This window comes from Stigmatopora argus, chromosome 12, assembly GCF_051989625.1.
Source record: "Stigmatopora argus isolate UIUO_Sarg chromosome 12, RoL_Sarg_1.0, whole genome shotgun sequence".
NCBI classification, from domain to species: domain Eukaryota; kingdom Metazoa; phylum Chordata; class Actinopteri; order Syngnathiformes; family Syngnathidae; genus Stigmatopora; species Stigmatopora argus.
Window position 1 is genome coordinate 5,486,950 of NC_135398.1, and position 20,185 is coordinate 5,507,134.

A 20,185-nucleotide genomic window follows, 5' to 3' on the forward strand; every position below is an offset into this window, starting at 1 on the left:
AATAAAGCAGAGTTAAAGTGCACCGGTAAACCGTGGGAGCCTGCAAAACCGTCTTTGCCATCGGGACCCTGTCACACACAACAACAAATGTAATGCGTGTTGTTAGTCCAAACTTTGATATCCCAAAAATATACACAGCGATGTGTTTTATGTTGTTACCGGATCTCCTGGAAGACCGGCATGTCCATCAGGTCCGCTGTTACCCTGGCAAAGACAGAACACAATAATGAATATTACCATTAAAATTTTAAGAGTATAGATTAAAGTAGATACTATATGTTGTTTTTATTAGTAGAATTAAAACTGGGGTAAGGTCCACCTTGGGTCCAATTAGCCCAGCATGACCATCCGTTCCTTTACGACCTTCTGGTCCTGGAAGACCTGGAGTTCCTGGAATGCCCCTGTCCCCCTATAAGGGACCAAAAAGTATAACGGAAGAAAGTTCAGACTCCGATCTTATTAAGATTTTCTAAAAAGTGCAAACCTTAAGCAGACCATTCCTATGAGAACATGAAATGAAATAACAACAGCATTTTCTAGCTAGAGTCCAGAGTCATTAATTAATGCCTGCTTCTGAGAACCAATCAATTGTAATTTATATCCGCAGAAACAGCTGCGATTCTTTAAAGTGGGCCACGTAAAGAACATTCGACCACAAAAGTTTGGACTTGACGTCATCTGGTATTTCTGTACAGTGAAGGACACAAAAATGTCGAGAAGCTTATTCCTGTTTGTCCATATGAATGTTTGTGGGCACATGCATGTGTATATCACACTGTATTAAACATGCTTAAGAGTGGACATAAAAAAATCAAGCCTGACTATAAAGAAAACTAAACTGTTATAACAGCTGGTAAATCAGACATACACAAATTCAACCATTTCTCCGAAAACAGTAAACACGCAGAGAAAACATCTTCAAATACAATAACACATTCCAGGTGTTTAAATTCAGAAATAAATAAATGAACATACTGCATTATAGATTTAACCCTACAATTGACCAATCGCCAGAATCATTATATAATATTTAAATCAATTTCAAATGAGAAGCCAAATCAGCCAAAACGTTTTGTCGTTTCACGTAATTAAATGACTCAATTATGGGCTCGATTGTCATGTTAATGCTAACGTTGAATTTTTTTATTTGAAATTATCGACTCAGAGTTTGTTCTTGCCTTATTCATCCACACCTCAAATGAATAGTGTTTGTCCAAAGACAAAACTGGCAATTTCAACCAAAATACGAACCATATTAATAATAATAATAATCGGACATAGGCTTTGTCATCATCATTGACTCGACAAAACGCCTAATTGTCATCATATGTCATCAAATCCCCCACAGAAGATGATTGGCCACACTCACCCTGGAACCTTTGACCCCGGGACAGTGACATGGTCCCTTTCCTTTGCATACGCACTGTAACAAATAACACAGTCGACTATTACACTTATTTTCCAAGAACAATATGATCATACATTATGAGCGATCATTGTATTTGATAAGCTTTAAGTTTACTCGATTCCCCGCCTTGTTTATGTGTGTGGAGGGATGCCTGGGATATCAATACAGGAGGAAGGAGATGTGATAGATTTCTTCCAATAGCCGCAAGCCATCAAATTACATGGCACACTCTGTGATATGAATACGATCTTTTACCTTTTAGTGGAGGCCTAAAAGCCAGTGTTTTGCTTTATGATTGTTATTATATGGCTGCTGAAGATAACTGACTGCTGTGGATTCAAAAAACTAAAGTCGTGATTAGTGAAAAGTATGGAATTAGTGTGGCAATAATCCTTTGTTTATGACAAAAAAATATTTCTACTTATCATTTTCATTGGCATACAGTAAAGTGAGGCAGAATTTAATTCAATTTAAAAAGATTGTATTCTTATAATTTTGTGTAGTGATGTGCCATGAGATGTTTCTCATTTTAAATAGTTTGCATTGGTAAAAAAAAGGGTTAAGAAACATTGATATGGAAGCAGTGAGTATATGAAGTAGCACTAAATGGCTGAGGTGTAGCAATCAACTCTTTTTCCTTTTTTGGGGTGGAGCTAAAATGGGGTGAAATTATGACAACAAAGGGCATGACCCGGACCTCCCCTAACTACTTAAAGATTTAGCACTTTGAATCCTATAGTGGCCATGCAGTGCAATTGCAACTTCCTTATTCCTTTTTATTATAATTAAACTTTGTGATAATTTACTACAAATAGTATCCTATTCTAGACAGCAATTACTAGCACACGGTTTAGATGGTATAAATGAGAGTTAACGGTTAATTCCTTTCATGCAAGAGTATATTAACTGTTTTCAAATTAGCAGTGCCATATTTCACACTGAGTAACATAGCATTTTTAGGAGTTATTTTTTAAATTTTGTAGTCTGTTGTGAAATTGCATATCTTAGAAAATATGCACTTTAAATAGTCAAAGATCTGGAAACACTGATCTAGGTGACTAAAGTCTTGTTCTCTCAGTTTCTGGATGATTATTTTGTTGAATTCAGCATTGTTTCCCTCTTTTTGCTCCCAAAGTCATTTCACAAAAAGGACCACCAACATGGCCCACCACAGAGGATTTTGCATGCTTACATTCACACACAAACAAACTTCTCGTCAGGATGTTGGCAGGCACTCCCGTTGCAAACAATAAAAATCAAAGCTAACTTGAGTGCAACATGGAATACACTTTTTAAAATATCCCCAAAATAAAAGCAACTTTTGGTCTCATACAAGCCGACCTAAATGATTGCTGTATCCTTGACAAATGTTCTTACCTTCTTGGCACCAGTATCCATCAGCATTGCAGCTAAAAGGATAAGAGGAAGAAGCAAGGTTCTTCTCCCCATGATTTTCCCCCGTCCTTATCTCTGCAGAAATTACAAGACAAGGCGCCACGAGCACTGTCAGCATCAGCGCATGGATGCTGGGACTGCGATGCACAGCTTGCACAGTTTTTACATTCATTTTCATGCTCCTTGATTGCGTGACCCTGAGAAAGGGGAGGCGCATAGATGACGTCCGGCCTGAAACTACAAGCTCATCCTCATCTGCCTCACTTTTTTCCTTTCGACAGTTGCATCTTGTTGGACATCATCCTAAGTAGAGTGAGTTTGACTGCCTGAATTTGGGTGAGATTGATGAATTCTTTGTCACTGATTCATTTGAAGAGAAAAAGAAGTCATGTTTTAAAATGTTTGTTTGCAGGTTTCTATCTTATCAATGTTTCATGCAACATTTGTATTTGTCGCAGGTGAGCTGCTGAGTTCAGTGGTTCAATGTTCAGATGCAGGCCAAGATGAGATTGTCACGTGCAGCTCTCAGGTGAGCCCAGTACATTGTAATGTACAATTCAATTTAAAAAAAATGTTTTGTTATTCATTAAATTGTTTTTTTCTGTGAAAATACACCATTGTGGATATGTATGCAAATCATACAAAATCCAGAGGTCCCCTTTGAAATAAAATGTATGATTTTTGAAAACAGATCTCTGTAAACCTAAACAGTATTTCTGCTTATTTTAATGGTGTCATATTATGATCCATTTCGATTGAGATCAAATAAAATTAGATTAGATTAGAGCCACAGGAATAGGCTCCAGCACACTTTTGACCCAAGTGAAGATAAGCGGTTCAGAGAAGGGATAGATTATTAAATCACTTATTCATTTTTTAACCACTATTGTGTCGCCTTCAGTGCTGAAATAGGTTGGGGAGAGATGATGTTTTATTTTACAGATTTGTGACAAATTATACTTTAAATTTTGTAGTATTTTTGTCCTGAGGGACCATTAAAGGCTCATATTTTAAATAATTTTAATTTGTTGTCAGTTATTTGGCGGTTTGGGCTTTAAAAGGCTAAGGCACCACTGTAATTATTTTCGTCAAAGATGTTTCATTTTTGCAATAGTGATGTTGCCTAACTTGTGGTTCGCATAAACCATGTTAATTCAGCAGAGAGCTAGTTTTGTTGCTTTGTTGCTCTGTTGCTCAAATTAATAATGACTTAATGATTGATTTTAGTTGGATAATTTAACACTGTGTTATGTAGTGTTGATCCCTAACCAAATATGCTCATATAATCACTTTCCCTGAATGTTAAGCAGTTAAAATATATCATGACCTTCCTAAACACACTTCTTAAATGTTTACCTACACAACCAACACATCTGCAATCGCAATTTGCAGAATGTTTACACTGAATAGTGGCCTTATAAATTCTGTGCACGATACAATGTATATGTTGCAGAAAATTGATTTTTTGGGGTACTTTTTTGGAGAGCATTTGTTTACTACATGAATAAAATCAAGGATAAATTGTCCTAGATTCTGAGACCAATAAAATATACATGCAGTCAATATTTTTATCTTTACAGGTGGATCCTCGTTGTGCTCATCATTGCACCGCAGATTAATGCAGTAAGTAATTTACTACAACCTTGTTCATTAATGGAACAACTAAAAATGAGAAGTAGCGCATCAGGCTGCTATAAACACAATGTATGACTATTTAAGTAGACTGCATTGCAGCCTAATGTGTTTAAAAATTTTCCGTCACTATATAGTGAAATATTATAGCCCTTTTGCATTTTATTGTGATATTCTGTAAAAGCACCCTGCCATGTGGCAATTTCTTATCCCTTACTCCTTCATAATCCCATTTGGATTATGCCAGCGTGAGCCAGTTTAAATGCACGCTGTGAACTTTATTGCTGTGTTATGTCTTGATTTTTATAAACCGGGCCTTTCAGCAAGGGCAGCTGTACATGAGAGGATGTATAAACAACTTGTACAATCCAAGAATTGCAATCATTTTACTTACCGAAACAGTTTATGTTAATTATTCCGTGGATATTTACGTGTGGATATCCATATGAATGTGTGTGGCCGCATGCATTTGTATATCACACTGTATTAAACATGCTTAAGAGAGGACATAAAAAAATCAAGCCTGACTATAAAGAAAACTAAACTGTTATAACAGCTGGTAAATCAGACATATACAAATTCAACAATTTCTCCGAAAACAGTAAACACACAGAGAAAACATCTTCAAATACAATAACACTCCAGGTGTTTAAATTCAGAAATAAATAAATGAACATACTGCATTATAGATTTAACCCTACAATTGACCAATCACCAGACTCATTATATAATATTTAAATCAATTTCAAAGGAGAAGCCAAATCGGCCAAAACGTTTTCTCGTTTCACGTAATGAAATAACTCAATTATTGGCTCGATTTTCATGTTAATCCTAACATTGAAAAATTAAATTATCCAACATATACAATGGTGGTCAACATTTGCTGGATGAAGTCCAGCAAGTGACCAGTTTAGAGGTTTTATGAGATATGTTGATGCATTGAATAGCATACAACATTCTTGATACATTCTTAAACGATGTTCAACACTTAAAAAGTCTAATTTGCATAAAACCTGAGAGCCATAGTATGGATTAGACCCTACAAACTCCATTGATTTCTGCATACTGCCACTGCACGCCCCCGATTTTGTCTCAACATGGCACCCCGATTGCATTGGGTTTTCTTTTTCTTTATTTAATTCTTATTCCAGGAATGAAACATTGATCCTTATTCTGACTGAAGGTGCCGCAATGTATAAATACTTCAAAACTTCCATTTGATTTCAGATTCTAATTATTCTAGTAGGTTGGACAGTTCCCCTTATCTGTTATGAATTCCTTAAGTTTCTTTTCTCCTTTCTATCCAACTAAGATTTTGCCGTTTCTTCTACACACAGTAAATATAAAGTATTTCAAACTAAATTATTGACTTGGCTTGGGTTTCGCCTGTTGACAAAGTTGAAAGCAACATGGATTTCAGTATCTGTTGTATAAAACTCCTCCAAATATTTTGGCTTGTTAGCAAAACATTTCTCGATGTTTGTCAGGGAAGTAAATGTCTTTCGTTTTGGCTGGGAACTTTCTGCTTTTGTAGGTGTGGAGTTGCTTGTTAGCAGCCTCTCAAACTATTTGAAAAATGATAAAGCTCCCACATCTCTCGCATCAAGGTCAGGGGTCCATATTTGGTCATTTGTTAAACCTGTTAGGAGCATTCCTTCAGAGGCTTTCCACTTTTCCCAGGAAAGTCTGATTTTTATTCTCCTGCAAAATCACAAGGAATGGCTTTAACAGGACCTCGTAGTGTCCCTGCTTGTCATACACTTTCTCTTATTCTGATCAATAGTTACCACTCTCCTAATCTAATCAATAGTTTGTGATTAAGATATATTTTTGTGTTCTTTTTTAGGGAATTGCTGATGGTCCATGTGATGGTAGAGACTGCACTCAGTGTCGATGCCTCCCTGCCAAAGGGGCACGGGTGAGTATTATCTCTTATCAAGATATTCTAATCAATCCTAATCAAATACAACCCAAATAAAACAGAGACATATTTAAATGAATCTGTTTTTTTTTATAACAACACTCACATGTCCTTTCATATTCTAAAATCTCAAATGTAAATTATAAAAACAAAAAAATGACATTAAACGCTGTGACTGAGGCAGACCAGCTTGTAATATTTAGGGCCCTCTGCTGGTGAAGAACGAGATCGTACTAGATGTTTTCAATAGTGTTGCCATTGGGCAATTACTTTTGTTTTTCTAAAATTCTATTCTGAATCATTTAATATTCTACTTTGAAAGTTTACGTCTTTGGCCATGACAAGTAGGAGAAATGGAATGTGAATGAATGATATTTTACTGATAAAAGTGGGTTCACGTTTTATTTCCATATTGTCCCTTAAAGGTATTCTTTCACTTAATAGCATTGCAAGACATAAAATACAAAGATTCACAAGGATAAAAAAATAAGAATAATAAATAAAATAAATAAAATAAAATAAAATAAATAAAATAAAATAATAATAATAAAAAAAATTTAAAAATTTAAGTGGAACATGACACATAACACATAACTTCACACCTTCCTCACACAGTCGAGGACACTGTATGCGTTGCCGCGGCACACTGGTAGAGCAACTAAAAAATAAAATTGAAACTCACCCCAGCCCATCCCATATAGCCAATATGATCGGGAAGGGTCGGAGCAAAGGCGATAAAACATATACGATTAAAAATTTGGAGCATACGGGGAAGGCTCCTGACAGGAAATGAGTCCAAGGAGGAATTGAGCAATGTAGTGTTGCTTGTCTTCCCAGCGACAAGGAGCAGGCTTCTGAATGGCCAGGCCAAAGACATCTTAAAAGATTTTGTTTTTTCACTACTAGACCACCAACCCAGAATGGACATATATCACCGTCAGTAGTGCCAATGAGTTATTGATACAAGCAGCTTGCAAACGGGCACGAGATGGTAGAAAGTCCAATAAAAATATGCCCTTCTACTAAAAACATGGAAGACACTCACTTCACAGTGTGCTAATTCACCGATATAGAGTGCCCACATGATAAAAGTTGGCCTACTCTTAAATGATCTTTCCTGACACTACTTCATGAATAACTCTTTGTTCTTCCATCTATGACTGTAATTCCTAGAGACAGGCAGAACAATGAAATTATCTTGATGAATGGATGGCAGAAAGTGCATATATATCTTTCACACAAGAATATGATCTCACTCATCTTTATGTCCTCTGCTGCAGTTGAACAAATTTACCAATGACCGCGTAATTGAGTGGCTCGGTAAATTATCCATTAGTTTTTAATACCATGGTTTCTCAACTGGTTTACATCAATACTAGAATGCATCATTTTCCATTATTGTGTGAGGAAGAAATCCAGATAAGCAATTACAAACAGTATACATACAATAAATAATAGATTGACGTAAAATATATTTCAACAGTGTGGCTAATACGGTTTCTTTCTAGGGCGCGCCTGGTAAAATAGGCAAGCAAGGACCAAGTGGGCAAATGGGACCATGGGGCATTTTGGGACGGCACGGAGAGAAAGGAAGGATGGGAGCGCAAGGATCACCAGGGCCAGAAGGACCCAAAGGAGCCCGAGTGAGCATATTTATTCAAATTAAGCATTGTGACAATGTGATAAATGAGAAATGTTTTAAGATGTTTTCATCTACTGGACATTTTAGGGCAAAACTGGTCCGCCAGGTTTTCCTGGACATGAGGGCTCATTGGTGAGTCAAGCACCGCTCAGAAACCCCCTCTCACGTCATGTACAATCGTTAAGGTATCTAATTATGATTTTAGGGTCACCCTGGGGCGGGTGGTGAGCCCGGTTATCCTGGAACAGATGGTTGTAAGGGGGCTGCGGGTCAACCTGGCAGTCCCGGTTTTCCTGCTGCAGACGGTCTGCATGGATCTCCCGTGAGTAGAAAAGCTACATTTGCTTCTGCTGTTTCACCTGTGACCAAGACTTTCATTGGTCTTGAATGAAATTAACATTTTCAAAAGGAAAGGGAAAATGGTCAGGGATTGGAGTGATAACTCAGACGTATCTAGTATTTGCATCTTTTTTTTTGCTCAGGCTAAAGCAATAAAAGTTTTCCTTTGCTCTCAAAGTTTTGTTGAAGTGAGTTGAGGAGCTTTATTTAGATCAGTGGTTCTAAAAAAAAAGTACCACCATTGGTGTTACGGAAATAAAAGCACTGATTGAAATGTTCAAATTGCCATTTATTTTAAAAACTGCAACTACAACAGTATATTAAAATTATTTCTAAATTATTTTTTTAACAACATTTGAGCATTCCACATCTACGGTTTCATTTACATGCAGGCAATATTCAGGTTCACGAGTTTGTCATATGAAATAACTATTTATTTATTTTTAAAATCCATATCAGCATAAAATAATTGTATCCCTCCTTACCAGGGATTCAGTGGCCCAAAAGGACAAAAAGGAGAACCCACATTTGCTGATTACCTTCCTGGACTTCCTGTAAGATTCCTTTAAAATAAGGAAAAATACATTATTTAAGGCTGTCATTGACTTTGATCACTGTTATTTCTATTTACACAATTTTATTATTTTCTGACAGGGAGATCCTGGTCTACCTGGAGGTCCTGGTCTACCGGTATGCAAGTTATATTTACATGAATTAAAATCGTATATATTACATTACATCCTAAGTTAAAGCTTGCCATTCATATACTAATACCAAATCACAGAACAGGTTGTATTGTGTTAGTGATTGTATTGCATTATATAGTATATATCACATTACCCCATCTGAGTTTTATTAAGTACAACAGGCACTACACTTTGAAGATCGTTCTCACTCTGACCCCAAGGTACATTAATTTCCTTTTATTTAGGGTGAACTCGGCCGTCTTGGACCTAAAGGCGACTTGGGTGCTCCAGGACCACCTGGAAATCCAGTAAATATACTGTATTTTATGTAATGACTATAATACATGTACCACTACCATTTAGTGATCATCAATGTCTCTGTTACCCTAATTAGGGCACGGAAGGTTTTAAAGGTGTTCGAGGACCACCAGTGAGTTACTCGCCATATAAGAACTTTTTTGCAGCTCTATATTATATCATAATACTATTAACCTACATAAAAAGGATAACAAAATCATGTTATGTTTGGTCAGGGTGACCCTGGAAGACCACAGCCAGGCACAAATGGAGATGATGTAAGATGCCAATTTTGGTCTAAGAATGGCCTTGTTGAAACATGGTGCAAAGATCTGTTACACTTTCCATGTACTGCACCAGGGTGAACAAGGCCCACCCGGTGAACCAGGACCCCAAGAAATCATTGTGTTGCCCACTGGCATCCTCCCACCAAAAGGTTCCAAGGTGTAGTTGAGTCGTTGCAAATCTTGTGATTGATTTTGTCAATCATGAGAAAAAACCATTTAGGTATATATATATATGTATACTCACAAATATTACTCCCTCATGCTTTATCCCTTTGGGGAATTTCAGGGTGACTCCGGTTTTCCGGGACCATGTGGACCAAAGGGAAAACAAGTGAGATTGAATATTCTGATACTTACAGAAATCAGGGTGTTCATCATATTGATGTTTTTATTTCTTTTTTTTTCTTTAACCAAAAGGGTCGTCAAGGAGACTCATACGACATTCAAGGAATGAAAGGAGAGGATGGAATTCTTGGTTTTCCTGGACAGCGGGCAAGTTATTTCACAATGATAATGAATACACATCAGAGACTAGCTTGATATACCATTGAATGATACACTTAAATGGCTGAATTTGGCTTTATTCTTTAATATAAATGTTGTTTTATTTTTTAGGGGTTTCCAGGGTCAACTGGTAGGCCAGGACAACCAGGATTTGAGGTACAGCCAGCAATGGCAGGACCAACGAATTCCTGATATTTCTGTAAAATATCCCAATTTACAGTATGTATTTTGATCTACAGGGTTTTCCAGGAGACAACGGGCTTCCAGGTCTCATTGGGACACCTGGACCAAAAGTAGGTTTTCTTTAATTAAACATGGTACCCAGCTTCCCTAGTAAAACTGTAAATGCACAGAGGAATTACAATTAAAGATCAACTGCAAATTTCCAATGTCATTCACCAATGAATCTTGTCACGTTAACAGGGCTACCATGGAGAACCAGGTCTACCTGGGCCTACAGAGTATATGAAAGGTTCTGCTGTCAGAGGTCAGATTTTCTTTGCCCTCTGTAATTGGCTACCGACTACTCATTGCAACCCGCTCTCACCTTGAGTCCGGAAGGTCTCAATTCATATTTTAATGTATTGTATTATATACGCAGGAAGAAAAGGTGAAAAAGGATATCTTGGGAATCCTGGTTTACCTGGTGATCCTGGAATAATAGGCCTGACTGGCCCTCCTGGCCCAAAAGGACTCCCAAATCCAGGTTCGAAGTTTGTAATGAGTAACTTTTACCTGCATTACTTGAGCTTGAGCTAGTCAGTGGTGTATTTGTTTTTCTTTTTTCATCAAATAGCATACTGTATGCTTGGTTTTACACCAAATGAAACAATGCTTGCACCTAAACTGTCTGTTAACAATGAGTCTAACATTCTGTAGTTGACAAAACTGTTTTATTGCTTAGATCAACCCACTGTGCCTGGTCCACGTGGACCCCCAGGTCCCAAGGGATTTAAGGGAGAGCCAGGGAGGTTCACAGACTTAATTGATCCACTCCCCGGACTAAAAGGAAGAAAAGGACATCGTGGAGATAAAGGTGTCATTGGAATTCCTGGTAAACCAGGTAAAAAAACACCATGAGGTTGGATTTTCTCACTTATTTTGTGGACATGACATGCTCTAAAATCAAGTGTGTTTTCTATGTATTCCACCCAGGTTGTGGTGGTGAGTATGATGTCCCTTGTTAAAGCAACTCTAATATCAATGTACAAGTATCTCTCTTGAAATGACACTGCCTTACGTTTGTTTTTTTGGTTGATTCTACAGACCATGAATGTGTGCCTGGTTATCCAGGCGAACCTGGCGATAAAGGACCCCCAGGCCCGCCAGGAAACAAAGGCCTCAAAGGAATTAAAGGTGACGGGTAACTTTTCTGGGGGGTAAATTTCAATAGTCAAACAGGAGAAAAAAAAGTATTTCTTTGCTGGCAACTCGTCTTTTTTTTAAAGATCTGATTGCACTTTGAAGATAGCTGTGCTAATACTTAATAACTTTTTATGGTTGATGATCCCCACAGGATGCGAAGGAGACTGTAAGTGTGAGTTTACTGCAGGACCCCCTGGTCCACCTGGTCTGCAGGGTTTTCCAGGAGATCCAGGATTACCGGGCACTCCAGGAATTAAGGGCGAACCAGGACTGAAAGGAGATGATGGTCCCGCAGGGAAGCATGTGAGCATTTCTAATTTACAGTAAACACTATACAGTGCTTAATATATTAATTGGATCTCCTGTCATAAAGGTTTACACTTTTTTAATGTCATTATTGATGTTTTTAACATCAGCTGTTTGTCGAAATGGAAACATAAAACGTTTTGAACTAAAAGTTATGCTGCAACCACTTTACGTGTTTTGCAGTAAGTATATGCTTTTTTACAGGGTTTTAAAGGATATGTGGGTGAAAGCGGAATAAAAGGTGAAAAGGGGGATAGTTTTTTCACAGCAAAAGGTGAGTAGAGCCTAAATTGTTAAAAACAGAGTTCCCCAAAATATATGTATATATTTATTCATTTATTTATCATCAAAAAGGTACAAAGGGAAACCAAGGAGACAATGGGAATCCTGGTTCCCCTGGGCGACAGGGTAAAGGTGGCCCTGATGGTCCTTCTGGACAGAGAGGGGACCCTGGACCAAAAGTAAGTATTTTTTTTTAAATACTGCAGATGTAAAGGATAGAAGATATGTGCTCTATAAAATAAATAAATAAAATAAACTATACATATTGTTTACTTATATTCTTTCTTATAGTTTTATACATGAAGCTTAAATATTTTGGAACTGGTTTTGAATTCGTTCCTCGCACATTTTTACAGGGTGACGATTTCATAGGTAGGCCTGGTCCTAAAGGAGACCCAGGTGTGGTTGGTTCCAAAGGTTTTTCAGGTGTTCCCGGGCTCCCAGGCCCTGGTTTACCTGGCCCCCCGGGTCCACCAGGACCAAAAGGAGATGATGGGTATCTGGGTACTCCAGGGATTCCTGGGCGAAAGGGGCCTCGAGGTTGGATACTTTACTAAATCGATCAAGTTCTTCATTTAAAAGGCACGTGCATATGATTTAGAAAAAAAATCTCACTGTGTGTCATTAGGTGAATCATGTTGTCATGATAATACAACTGGATCTCCAGGTGTTAAGGGAGAACCAGGCTCGCCAGGTAAGAAGTCCGACAGCACCTGCCTGCCTTCTCAACTTTATGCCGTTATTGAATCTTGTTGCAATATGTTATGTTTATTTGTATATTCATTTGAAACTATTTAGGTATAACAGGTTGGCCTGGAAGCGATGGAATCCCAGGAGGCCCAGGACTCCCTGGACCTAAAGGCATGAAAGGAGAAGATGGTGGAATAGGAGTGATTGGACCTCCAGGTTGATAATCACATTTCAAAATCTAATGTAGCGGAGAAATTGTTAATAATTACTTACGTAAATAAACATTTGGTATTTTTAAAAGGGCCACGAGGTTTGGATGGAGAGCCAGGTCTCCATGGTACAATCGGAAATAGCATTGATGGTCTTCCAGGCCCTCCTGGGCCATCAGGACAACCTGGAAGGAAAGGTTCCCCTGGAGATGCACTCTTTGCTTTGCCAGGTTCTCCAGGTGAACCTGGTCACCCTGGAAATATAGGAAGGAAAGGGGTTCCTGGCAGTCCAGGAAGAAGAGGAGATCCAGGCAAGAGGATGCAAAGTACATTTACCAAACATTAGTTCAGCCAAAATAGAACATTTGACATTATTCACAGGTGTACACGGCCCACCTGGATGGGGAGGTCGAAAAGGAGAACGAGGATTTGATGGAGACCGTGGGGCTATTGGGCTTCCAGGCCTACCGTGTCCATCATACGAGTTAATTGGCCCTCCTGGACCCCCAGGTCCTCCTGGAAACCCTGGACCCAGGGTACCAGGTGGGAGCACATTTTTAAAACTCCCAATTATAGATGTGGTTTGATTTCTTCAAGTGAATATTCCTTCTAATGTCATACCATGTAGGCTATCCTGGCCCAAAGGGCTCAAAGGGAGATATTGGGCTACCTGGTCATGGTCATGTGGGTGAACCAGGTCGGCCAGGTCTTCCCGGTAAACCCGGCCCCCCAGGACCTGGAGGCCTTGCTGGTCCTCCAGGAGATATTGGAAATGATGGCTGGCCAGGACAGAAAGGTGAGCGATGTGATTTCTGTCAGTGAAACTCAAATGAAAACAAGGTACAGATTTAAAAACCTAATGGAATCCAAACTTGTTTTCTCATTCAATCCTAAGGCCAATTGGGATTTCCTGGCCGGGATGGGATCAAAGGTTTACCAGGCCCTCCTGGTACTCCAGGACCCAGAGGCAGGCCAGGGGAAAGAGGATTTAATGGTCAACCAGGTGGCACAGGAGAGCCAGGATATCCTGGTATTAAAGGTATAATGTTAAAGGATTTACCTGATTTGCTATTGACTAAGGCTAAGGAAACTCCAACCACAACCTTTTGAATCTGTCTCTGATGCATGTAATCCCTAATTTTGGCCCCATTTAGGAGAACGCGGTCCTGAAGGAAGTCCTGGTCCAGCACAAATTGTGATTTTAAATAAGGGTGCACCAGGAGTTCCTGGCAGAAAAGGAGAGCCCGGTCTACGAGGGCCAAAAGGCAATTGAGCCACCCTTTTCATAAATAATACCGTATGGTTTTGAAGACAAAACACAGAGAAAACCTTGTTTTCTTTAGGTGAAAAGGGTCCAAGAGGAGAAAGTGGTGATCCAGGACTGGATGGGTTCCCTGGTATTCCAGGAATCAAAGGTGATGCAGGCGTCCCAGGCAGATCTGGTATACCTGGAGATCCTGGGGAACCTGGGTCAAAAGGTTTTCCTGGACCAAGGGGATACCTTGGAAATGATGGAGATCCGGTACAGAAATGATCTTAAATTATTATCTTTGTGAATTAATATTGATAATAATTATTGTGTTGTACATAATTTCACAATGTACACAATTTTATTATACATTATGGTCAATTTAGAATGTAATTTTTATACAACACATACCCTTCAATGACATTCAGTTGCTTTTGCCAGTTTTTGCTCCTAGTCTGTGTTTAGGCACTACAAAACACATTCATAGAAATATTAACAATTCATGAAAGAAATTTAGTTATACTGAAAATGGACATCTGTGTTATGTAAAGGGTGTTCCAGGATTAAGAGGTCATCCAGGAAATCCAGGCTTTGCAGGAAATCCAGGAACCAAAGGTATAATCTTTAATCCGAAGCGGATAAACTAATTTGGTTATCATATGGCAAAATTGGCTAAAGCAGACAAAACATTTTCCAGGTGATCAAGGAGAATCATACGGACAACCTGGCAGACCAGGACATAAAGGAATGAAAGGGGAAAAGGGACAAAGTGGTAAATTGAAAGCATGGCATTCTAAAAGTGCTGATACAAACACTAACACTCTCTTTTCTGTACATGCTGTATTCATGTTGTCAATGGGTCATATTTTGGTGATTATGGGAGTGAATACATTTGTAAAACTCTGTATTGGTGAAAAGGTATCCTAAAATTCGGTAGGACTAAAAACCTGCAAACTGTTATGTACATGTGCGAACAACTGCGTCTCTGCAACTGTTGGCCAATCTGACCGAAAAAAATACAAGCAAACATCTTAAAAGGTGACATTCGATAACATTTTATTTTTTATCCAGCACGGAATGGGGATCCAGGGGAACCAGGTGATCTGGGCCCTAGGGGATATCCGGGAAAGCCTGGACAGCCGGGCATTCCTGGTGAACCAGGAAGAAATGGTGGACCAGGTGATTTTTAGTATCTACTTGTTAACCTGATTGATTTAAGATTTTTTTGCCTTTGGAGTCCCTCATTTATGAGATTAATTTTGTAGGTTTTCCTGGACCCATTGGCCCACAGGGTCATCCTGGTGTTCCAGGTGTGGAAGGTGATAGTGGGTATAAGGGGCCTGTGGGCCCACCAGGCCCAAATGGACCTCCAGGTACTGATTGAGTGTTATAAGTATTTAATGACAATGAATATACTGTATTTTGGAATTTATTTTAAGCTTTTGTCCAAACATACATATGGTTTTGATTTCTAAATAAGGAACTCCTGGGCCTCTTGGTCTTTCTGGACTAAATGGTCTAAGAGGGCCAAAAGGGTTGAAAGGAGCAAGTGGTAAGAAGATCTTAACACTTTATTTGTTGTTATTATCTAAATTTGCCTCTTAAAGATTTATTTGTCATCGCCAGGAAAAAGTATCCCAGGACCTCCAGGACCAGATGGCTATCCTGGAGATAAAGGTTCCATGGGACCGCAGGGGACTCCAGGGCCTTCTTATTCTGGTCCGAAAGGCCTTATAGGTCCACCAGGTGACCCAGGTATCAAATATCCAACACATCAAGATCAAGAAAAAAACCATTGCATTACCAATTTAAATAAACGACATTGGTCAGTGTCCTATAGTTGTTGACATTGATTTCAATGTTGAAATTAATTCCATGTATTTCCTTCATTAGGTATACCTGGTTCTCCAGGTGAAGCTGGTTACCCCGGGAGAAAATGTGACAAACCCTTGCCAGGACCAATTGGAGATCCAGGATACAAAGGGGCTCCCGGGCTCGAAGGTGTCTTCATGTCATTCTCATGCGTAATGTCCTTTTTATTTTATATCTTTTTCTCTATTTAGGTCCTCCTGGTCAGAGGGGTGAACCAGGGGGTGTCTTTTCCAACAAAGGAGATCCAGGGCCAGATGGCCCACCTGGGCGTCCAGGTCAAAAGGGCGCTAAAGGGTCTCAAGGAAATCCAGGAACGTCGTCATATCCAGGAACTCCAGGACCAAAGGGTAAAATCACCTTCAATGGTGACTCAAAACTTCTATTCTTAAGCTTTGTTGCATATTAACAGGTCAGAGAGGCCCTCCCGGTTCCGAAGGTTTTCACGGACCTAAAGGACCAAGAGGAGATCCTGGGCCACCGGGTAGGAACGGAAAACCTGGCCCACCTGGAGACATTGGTGAGCATCACGGAAGCTACGCCATATACAATACGATTAAAACTTATTTAGGACGCTAGAGTGAGGATAACCAAACATATTACTTTTATGTTTTACCATGTTGTATAGTCGTCATGCATTGCTAACGAATTACCTAAATAACTGTCATATACAGGTGCTAAGGGTGATCGTGGTGAGACTATTATTGAAAAGCCGCATAGTAAACCAGATGGCCCACCGGGACCACCTGGTTACCCAGGATCAATTGGCCCCCCAGGTGCTAGTGGTCCACCTGGGCCTAACGGACCAAAAGGCAAGTATTTCTATATATATAAATATATATATCTATATCTATATCTATATATATATATATCTATCTATATATATATATATATATATATATATATATATATACACATATATATATATATATACACACATATATATATATATATATATATATATATATATATATATATATATATATATATATATGTATATGTATTCATTTTTTTAATGTGAAAATCTGCAAGGGTATATATGTTTATGGACGCATCAGTTCTCCGTTTGGGGTAGGTTCAAAGCATTGTATCTCAAAGTGCCAATCGCAACAAAAGAATTTGTATTATTTTCACATTTTGTGTAATGAATAAAAATGGATGACTAAATAGAGTTCTTTTGCCTTAGTTGAGGTCTGCACTCGACTGAGAATCATTTTTCATTCATTTTCTAGGACCAAAAGGTCGACCTGGTTCAGAGGGGCTCCCTGGACGGCCGGGTTCTCCAGGTTTTGATGGTCCAGTCGGTCAAAAAGGAGATTCTGGTCAGCCAGGATTCGTTGGGCCTCAAGGTGACTCATTTAAATCACATGTTCTTTATTGTATTTCATTTCTATACTCTTTTTTTTTTCTTTGATTTGTATACTCTTTTTGTCATTTATTTATCCACTTTTCAGGCAGCCCAGGGGCCCCTGGTGACCCAGGAGTGCCGGGTTATACAAGGTTAACGAGCTCAGGCTTCCTGTTGGTTCTTCATAGCCAGTCAGTTCAAGTTCCACAATGCCCTGAAGGCAGCAATAAGCTTTGGGAAGGCTACAGTCTGGCCTACCTAGAGGGACAGGAGAAGGCTCATACACAAGACCTTGGTGGGTAAAATCAGGCATGATTTTTTTTGGGGGGAGGCAATAATTATTTAGTTGATGAGTCACAATTTAGGAAAAGAACGATTTCCATTAAAAATATGGAATCGTCCTCTCTACTCTCTACTACACTGTGTGCTTTCAAATGTTGATGAAAGTTAAGTGAACAAACGTGAAAGTTAGATTGTTTGACTTATGCTAAATATCATTTTTTTACAGGACAAGCTGGCTCCTGCTTACCAGTGTTTTCCACCATGCCTTTCTCTTATTGCAACAAAGCTGCCTGTCACTACTCCGCTCGGAACGACAAATCCTACTGGCTCTCCACAACGGCGGCAATACCCATGATGCCTCTCTTTGGCCAAGAAATCAGATCTCACATCAGCCGCTGCATCGTGTGCGAGACGCCATTGCCCGCTGTGGCTTTCCACAGTCAGGACTCTTCAATTTCCCCTTGCCCATATGGCTGGAGAAGCCTGTGGACGGGATTCTCCTTCCTCCTTGTACGTATGATTAGAAGAATGGACTCATTGGGTTATTAGTAAAAAAAATGCAAAGTGACTGATTTTATTTGAAGTTAATTCAAAAAGAGAGAAAAAAAGTAATGGCAAATTTTCCTCATTTTGATTTTACCAAGCTAATGCAAAATAAATGCTACACTCCTTGCAAATGAGTTGAATCCTTTTTTTTTCAGGAAACCGGAGCAGGCGATGAGGGTGGTGGTCAATCACTGGCATCCCCCGGCAGCTGCCTCAGGGACTTTCGGACTCACCCAATCATTGAGTGCCAAGGCGCACGAGGCGCTTGTCACTACTTTGCCAATCTCTACAGCTTCTGGCTAACTACTGTGCACCCCACAAAAGAGTTCGCCAGGCCCAGGCCGGCGACCATCAAGGCTGCTGAAGAGCAGCGACACAAGGCTAGTCAGTGCCAGGTCTGCCTTAGACAGTAGAGAAATTCCAGGAGATTTGGCCCAACTACAGGACAAGGATGCTTTGGAAAGTCAGGTGCTCAGTTCATACCAAGAATAATAAGGTCAAAGTTTGCAGAAATTTTGGTATCCAAATTAAAGGTAACAAGCATATGTAAAATTCATACATTTACTGTAATTGATTTAGTATGTTTAACTGCTCTTGCTCGCGCATTTTGAATTGATTTTCCATGTGTCACATGTACATTTTATCACACTAAAGTGCCATCACCACCTCATATGATTGAAGTGTTTGTCTTATTGTTTTTCCAATTGCCTTCTTCTCTTATAAGAATCATTGATTGATAATTTGGTAATGCCATCTGAATGGAACGATCCAGATCGCTGTATTGTTAATTTCATGATGATAAACTATAACTTTCCCACAGGCATGAATTTGAGTCTGAATGATTAGTCTATGTGAACCTGTGATTGACACACCACCAGACTTGGGCATTTTGCTCTCGCCACTCATAAACATGGGTGGACACCCAGGACAAGACTTGAGTTTTGCCAGCTGTTTGCAAGGTAAGAGAAATTATCTTATGTTTGAACACCAGAAATGTCAACCTTTCAAATTACTATGCAGAAATTGCTTTACTTTTTTGGGCATGGATACAAGTCATTTGGGCAACTTATACTTTATACTTTTATTCTTTGAATTGTCCCAATAGGAAGCATATAGCCTAAAATCTAATTCAAATTCTAAACTGCTAACAACAATGTCTACTTTTTTCCTTTGACATAGTGGTGGAAAATTAATTTCCTAATCAGTCATTCTTTTCCATTGCATGTTTCAAGTTCATATTTATTTATTTCTCTTAACAAATCCAAGTGACAATCAGAATACATTACTCTTTTTTTCCCTCAAACATGATTTTCCTTTTTTTAATCTTTTGAAATACGCAAAACAAAAGAACACTCAGTGCAATAAGACAGAGGACTCTGACAGTGCGGTGCTCTCTCTACCTTTTCACAGTGCACGTTTATACACACAAAAAGATTGTACATCATCGTTATTACATTTCCAAACTTCACCCCACCCTCCAATATTATGGGTGCGGGCTAAAGTTAACATTTCAAAACAATCATATTTTTTATTTTTAGATTCAACTTGCATACAGTGTAGCTAGGCACACACAAACACAGAGCTCACTCCCTCGCGCTCACTCACACAGACCAGTACAACACAGAGGGACCCCTGGGGCGCTGATTCACACACCACAGGAGGGAGTACTGCACTTGCACTCTAAGGACTGTAGCTCATCTGTCAAACCCATACAATTTGGCAATGTGGACATTGCATTTTCATGTGCAAAAGGGACCAATTGAGATAATGAAAGCAGAAGATTGAGGTAGAGGGAGAGAGCAGAGAGGAGAAAGGGATCTTTTTACCAGCCTTATTGAGCATGATGGAAAAATGATGGGCAGTGCAGTTTTCTTGGCAAAACCCCCACGTTTTGGTGGTCTTTGTGCATCCCTTGTCCTTATAGTACT

At 39.1% G+C, this 20,185-nt stretch overlaps 2 protein-coding genes across 2 annotated transcripts in view; one reads left to right on the plus strand and one right to left on the minus strand.

Moving 5' to 3' along the window:
• LOC144086398 (uncharacterized) overlaps positions 1–2,857 on the minus strand; it is an 18,109-nt gene extending 15,252 nt beyond the window's left edge. The window contains exons 1-5 of the mRNA XM_077616366.1: positions 2,786–2,857; positions 1,370–1,423; positions 320–409; positions 160–204; positions 24–68 (exon numbers count right to left, since the gene is read on the minus strand). Of these exons, the coding sequence (XP_077472492.1) occupies positions 24–68; positions 160–204; positions 320–409; positions 1,370–1,423; positions 2,786–2,857 (306 nt within the window). The remainder of the gene's footprint in view (positions 1–23; positions 69–159; positions 205–319; positions 410–1,369; positions 1,424–2,785) is intronic.
• LOC144086399 (uncharacterized) overlaps positions 1–18,927 on the plus strand; it is a 26,176-nt gene extending 7,249 nt beyond the window's left edge. Inside the window, exons 4-51 of the mRNA XM_077616367.1 lie at positions 2,885–3,139; positions 3,262–3,332; positions 4,384–4,426; positions 6,282–6,353; positions 7,865–7,999; positions 8,086–8,130; positions 8,204–8,320; positions 8,826–8,891; positions 8,992–9,027; positions 9,269–9,331; positions 9,418–9,453; positions 9,557–9,598; positions 9,681–9,764; positions 9,894–9,938; positions 10,025–10,099; positions 10,223–10,267; positions 10,351–10,404; positions 10,535–10,598; positions 10,713–10,817; positions 11,016–11,174; positions 11,267–11,275; positions 11,378–11,467; positions 11,628–11,779; positions 11,987–12,056; positions 12,137–12,243; positions 12,421–12,604; positions 12,693–12,758; positions 12,863–12,970; positions 13,056–13,274; positions 13,345–13,506; positions 13,592–13,759; positions 13,859–14,002; positions 14,118–14,228; positions 14,307–14,485; positions 14,764–14,827; positions 14,910–14,984; positions 15,284–15,391; positions 15,478–15,585; positions 15,693–15,764; positions 15,839–15,967; positions 16,106–16,213; positions 16,276–16,431; positions 16,494–16,601; positions 16,756–16,893; positions 17,314–17,430; positions 17,536–17,724; positions 17,938–18,221; positions 18,413–18,927. Of these exons, the coding sequence (XP_077472493.1) occupies positions 3,295–3,332; positions 4,384–4,426; positions 6,282–6,353; positions 7,865–7,999; positions 8,086–8,130; positions 8,204–8,320; positions 8,826–8,891; positions 8,992–9,027; positions 9,269–9,331; positions 9,418–9,453; positions 9,557–9,598; positions 9,681–9,764; positions 9,894–9,938; positions 10,025–10,099; positions 10,223–10,267; positions 10,351–10,404; positions 10,535–10,598; positions 10,713–10,817; positions 11,016–11,174; positions 11,267–11,275; positions 11,378–11,467; positions 11,628–11,779; positions 11,987–12,056; positions 12,137–12,243; positions 12,421–12,604; positions 12,693–12,758; positions 12,863–12,970; positions 13,056–13,274; positions 13,345–13,506; positions 13,592–13,759; positions 13,859–14,002; positions 14,118–14,228; positions 14,307–14,485; positions 14,764–14,827; positions 14,910–14,984; positions 15,284–15,391; positions 15,478–15,585; positions 15,693–15,764; positions 15,839–15,967; positions 16,106–16,213; positions 16,276–16,431; positions 16,494–16,601; positions 16,756–16,893; positions 17,314–17,430; positions 17,536–17,724; positions 17,938–18,221; positions 18,413–18,670 (5,007 nt within the window). The 5' untranslated portion in view covers positions 2,885–3,139; positions 3,262–3,294 and the 3' untranslated portion in view covers positions 18,671–18,927. The remainder of the gene's footprint in view (positions 1–2,884; positions 3,140–3,261; positions 3,333–4,383; positions 4,427–6,281; positions 6,354–7,864; positions 8,000–8,085; positions 8,131–8,203; positions 8,321–8,825; positions 8,892–8,991; positions 9,028–9,268; positions 9,332–9,417; positions 9,454–9,556; positions 9,599–9,680; positions 9,765–9,893; positions 9,939–10,024; positions 10,100–10,222; positions 10,268–10,350; positions 10,405–10,534; positions 10,599–10,712; positions 10,818–11,015; positions 11,175–11,266; positions 11,276–11,377; positions 11,468–11,627; positions 11,780–11,986; positions 12,057–12,136; positions 12,244–12,420; positions 12,605–12,692; positions 12,759–12,862; positions 12,971–13,055; positions 13,275–13,344; positions 13,507–13,591; positions 13,760–13,858; positions 14,003–14,117; positions 14,229–14,306; positions 14,486–14,763; positions 14,828–14,909; positions 14,985–15,283; positions 15,392–15,477; positions 15,586–15,692; positions 15,765–15,838; positions 15,968–16,105; positions 16,214–16,275; positions 16,432–16,493; positions 16,602–16,755; positions 16,894–17,313; positions 17,431–17,535; positions 17,725–17,937; positions 18,222–18,412) is intronic.
• Positions 18,928–20,185: the final 1,258 nt, after the last annotated feature.